Source organism: Otolemur garnettii, unplaced genomic scaffold (genome assembly GCF_000181295.1).
Source record: "Otolemur garnettii isolate 467f Iridium unplaced genomic scaffold, OtoGar3 scaffold00021, whole genome shotgun sequence".
Lineage (NCBI taxonomy): Eukaryota > Metazoa > Chordata > Mammalia > Primates > Galagidae > Otolemur > Otolemur garnettii.
In genome coordinates, this window is record NW_003852416.1 from 24,810,109 (window position 1) to 24,813,674 (window position 3,566).

At 38.8% G+C, this 3,566-nt stretch overlaps 1 protein-coding gene across 3 annotated transcripts in view; it reads left to right on the forward strand.

Annotated features, from left to right (window-relative positions):
• TCTN3 (tectonic family member 3) overlaps positions 1-3,228 on the forward strand; it is a 29,612-nt gene extending 26,384 nt beyond the window's left edge. For 2 of the 3 annotated variants that reach the window (XM_012803552.2, XM_023511603.1), the window contains 2 exons: positions 1,699-1,723; positions 2,820-3,228. In XM_012803552.2, the coding sequence (XP_012659006.1) occupies positions 1,699-1,723; positions 2,820-3,034 (240 nt within the window). In that variant the 3' untranslated portion in view covers positions 3,035-3,228. Of the gene's footprint in view, positions 1-1,698; positions 1,724-2,806 lie in introns of all 3 variants that reach the window. The other variant, XM_023511604.1, reaches the window with a different exon arrangement.
• The last annotated feature ends 338 nt before the right edge of the window (positions 3,229-3,566 follow it).

Below are 3,566 nucleotides of genomic sequence, written 5' to 3' on the forward strand. Positions count from 1 at the left end.
AAAAAAAAAAAATAATAATAATAATTATACAGATGTAATGTAGTATATTGGGTGTACTTCCTGTTACCAAAGCCAAGTGAAGCTTAATTCAAACTATTCATGTTGTTACAAAGTAAATCTTATCTTGTGACAAAGAATCTTGCTGCACTATAAATTGAATTGAAGCAAATAAGCACCCCCACACTTTACAAAGTGTTAAAATTGTTGATGGGAATTTCTAAAGTGAACATTGTGAAGTATTATAGGTTAAAGTAGAAATAAATTAAGTCAACCATACCTAATAGAACTGGATCTGTAATAAAAGAAAAGTGCTGATTGGACTAGCTGTCTTTTGTCTGTCTTGATAAAAGAAATGAGATAACCATACTTTGAGGGAGATTTTTTCCCCAATGCCCTTGATGTACATGCTGGACAGTGAATTCTCTAAATTTTGCCTCCACATAACTCTAAAACAATAATTGAAAAACTGCAGAGTTCAAAATTAAAATATAACACATTGAACATAACTCAAAACCCTTTATTCTTCATGTGGTACTAAAACTCAAATTCTAAAATGGGTAAGTAACATTCACTGTTATTCAGTGACCTAGTGAGTGCAATTCAAGTTCCTTTTCATTGGACTATCCACTGCATAAGCTGCATTTGTTCCAAACCTCCTTACAACTAACGGAGGGAATTTTTTTTTTAATATATGAAAGGTAAGCATTTCATTTGAAATATCTGCTAATAAACATATGAATGAATTAACTAAGCCCAACCATTAGGGATCCTAATTACAGTGTGGTACGAAGAATATGGCATCAAATAGATTTGTAGTTGCTGACTGTTAAATAGCTATGGCATACTTTTACCTTGTGATGTATTATCTCTTGCTATTTTTTTAGTTCCCTATTTCCAAAAATACCTTTACTCATTTGTTTGAAAAAAAAATAAAAAAACTTATTGAGTGCTTACTCTCCACCAGTACCGTGCCCAGAGCTGGGTGTAAAGTGATAAGGATAGACATCATCCCTGGAAGGTGTGAGACAATACTCAGGTGAAGTAAGAACAATTCTGAATTTGTCCTAACACTGCTGTAGAAACTCACCAGCAGAAACTGATCACCTGAACTCAGGTGGAAGTTAAGAGGGCCATGAGAAATAGACAGAATTTAGAAGATTTAGGGGTGCCACAGATTAAGACTTAATTTCCTTAGATGTGGAGGTTGTGCAATTCCTCGATAACCGTCCCCAGTGTAATTTTGCTTTTTGCGTAACCCTTGATTTCTTATCCACTCCCCTCCACTTTTCATTGTCCCTGCCTCCTTGTTATCTACTATTATTGATTCTTTCATGGTTCTACAGAGAAAGTCTACTTGCTTCTAGTATCTAAAGACTTTCAGGTGTGGCCTCTTTCCTTCTGTGAAATATTGCCTCCATCTGCTTTCTGTTTTTACATATTATGGTATCTTCTCATTTCAGTGGACAAGGAATATTTGTATTATATCTGTTTCTTGTTGGGTTGGAATGAATTTGTGATATAAAGGGAGAAGACATGTCTTTACACTACACTAAAATCAAATCCAGTAGTAGCTCTTGATGAGCACATCAAGTCTGAAAGACCAACTCTGTTCAAACTACTTTTGTGCTTTGTTTTTTGGGGTTTTTTTGTTTGTTTGTTTTGGTGGGGGGGTTGGTTGTTGCTATTGTTGTTTTTGAGACAGAGTCTCAAGCTGTCACCCAGGGTAGAGTACCATGGCATCACAGCTCACAGAAACCTCCAACTCCTGGGCTTAAGCAATTCTCTTGCCTCAGCCTCCCAAGTAGCTGGGACTATAGGCATCAAACTACTTTTGTGACATGAGGTTTCCTAGACAGTGAAACACTACTATAGACTTAAAGATAGGGATTTGAGACAGGGGCCTAAAGAATGACTTCATGAGCTCATATTTATCTTAGAGAAGTCAGTTCTGGGTGTAGGCTGGAGACTCCAGAAATTCCCTGATTTGGGACTTTGAGGAGGCTAATAACAGTGCTGTTTTCCCTGTCTGAATTTGAAACCAGTTGAAAGGAGTCAGCTGGAGGTTACAATGTGGCTGTTAATACTACTTAATGCTGGGTAGGTAGAGGTGGATTGGGTATGTAGCAGTGGGCTTCCTGATATAATACTATACTCTTATGAGGGTATCACCTCAATTCCAGCCCAAAACTGCTAATGGGTAGTTTCAAAATTGCCTTCCTCTTATTCTGAAATGAGTCAGAATAGCACATTAATTAAGTGTACTCCAAGACAACACTGAACCCAAAGCTGAAAATTTATTACCTTTCTATTTCCCATTTCACAGTGAAACTATATAATAACACTAACATATCGCAATAATCTCACCTGCAAAATTTCCTCAAAAAATTGAATGTATGGGCAGCACCTGTGGCTCAGGGAGTGGGCCACAAGCCCCATGTACTAAGGGTGGCGGGTTCAAACTCAGCCCTGGCCAAACTGCAACAAAAAAATAGCCAGGCGTTGTGGCGGGTGCCTGTAGTCCCAGCTATTCAGGAGGCTGAGGCAAGAGAATCGCCTAAGCCCAAGAGCTGGAGGTTGCTGTGAGCTGTGTGACGCCACAGCACTCTACCAAGGGTGACAAAGTGAGACTCTGTTTCTAAAAAAAAAAGAAAGAAAGAAAGAGAACCACTTAGGACCAATATTAGATAAAGGCTATCTTGCATAGAGTAATTTGATTTTGGTTTTTCTTCAGAGAAAATAATAACAACATCCAAGTTAGAGGGTTGTATGAATGGGCACTGACCTATCACTGACTTTCTTCCTGTAGGTTACCCAAGAAGTTTCTTTGACAACTCTTGTGAAGTTTGTGGATATTACCCAGAAGCCAGAGCCTCCAAGGGGCCAACCCAGAACAGACTGGAAATTGCCATTTGACTTCTTCTTTCCCTTCAAAGTGGCATTCAGCAGAGCAATAGACTCTCAAAAAGGCTCAGTCTCTCCGATCCTTGTCCTGTGTATCTTACTACTTGGAATTCTCAACTTAGAGAATAAGTGAAGAAAAGAAAATAATCAGATTTAAATATTCCCTATGGGAAGCTCTGAGGCAGCCTGCTTTTCTTGGCTAAACAGATCCTCACCTGCCTATGACCAGAAGAGAGCATTTAGCATAATAGAAGACCCAACTGAAGGAATCTTTATATATGAAAGGAGGTACTTTAGAAAAGTATTAAAAATATTTTATTCATCATAGCTCTCTGCTTAGGGCTCTGCAGGCCTCATGGTACAAATTAGGTTCTCTGTTACTTAATAGTCACATCCCAAATGGGGGGCATGGACTGACCACACTGATGGTTTTTCTTGTTTTGTATATTTATGTAGGACAAGAGAACATATTAAAAAAAAACTTCAGTGGAATCAGTCCCTGACCACCTCCCCATTGGAATATGACTGGTGGGAAGGCAAAGAGCTTTCCTCCAGTCCTTTTGGTTGTGTTATGAATGCCTAACTAAAGGTCTGTCAGATCTTCACCCATCTGCCCCAGGCATAGTTGGGTTTGGGAGAAAGCGATACAAGCTGCCACTATTCCC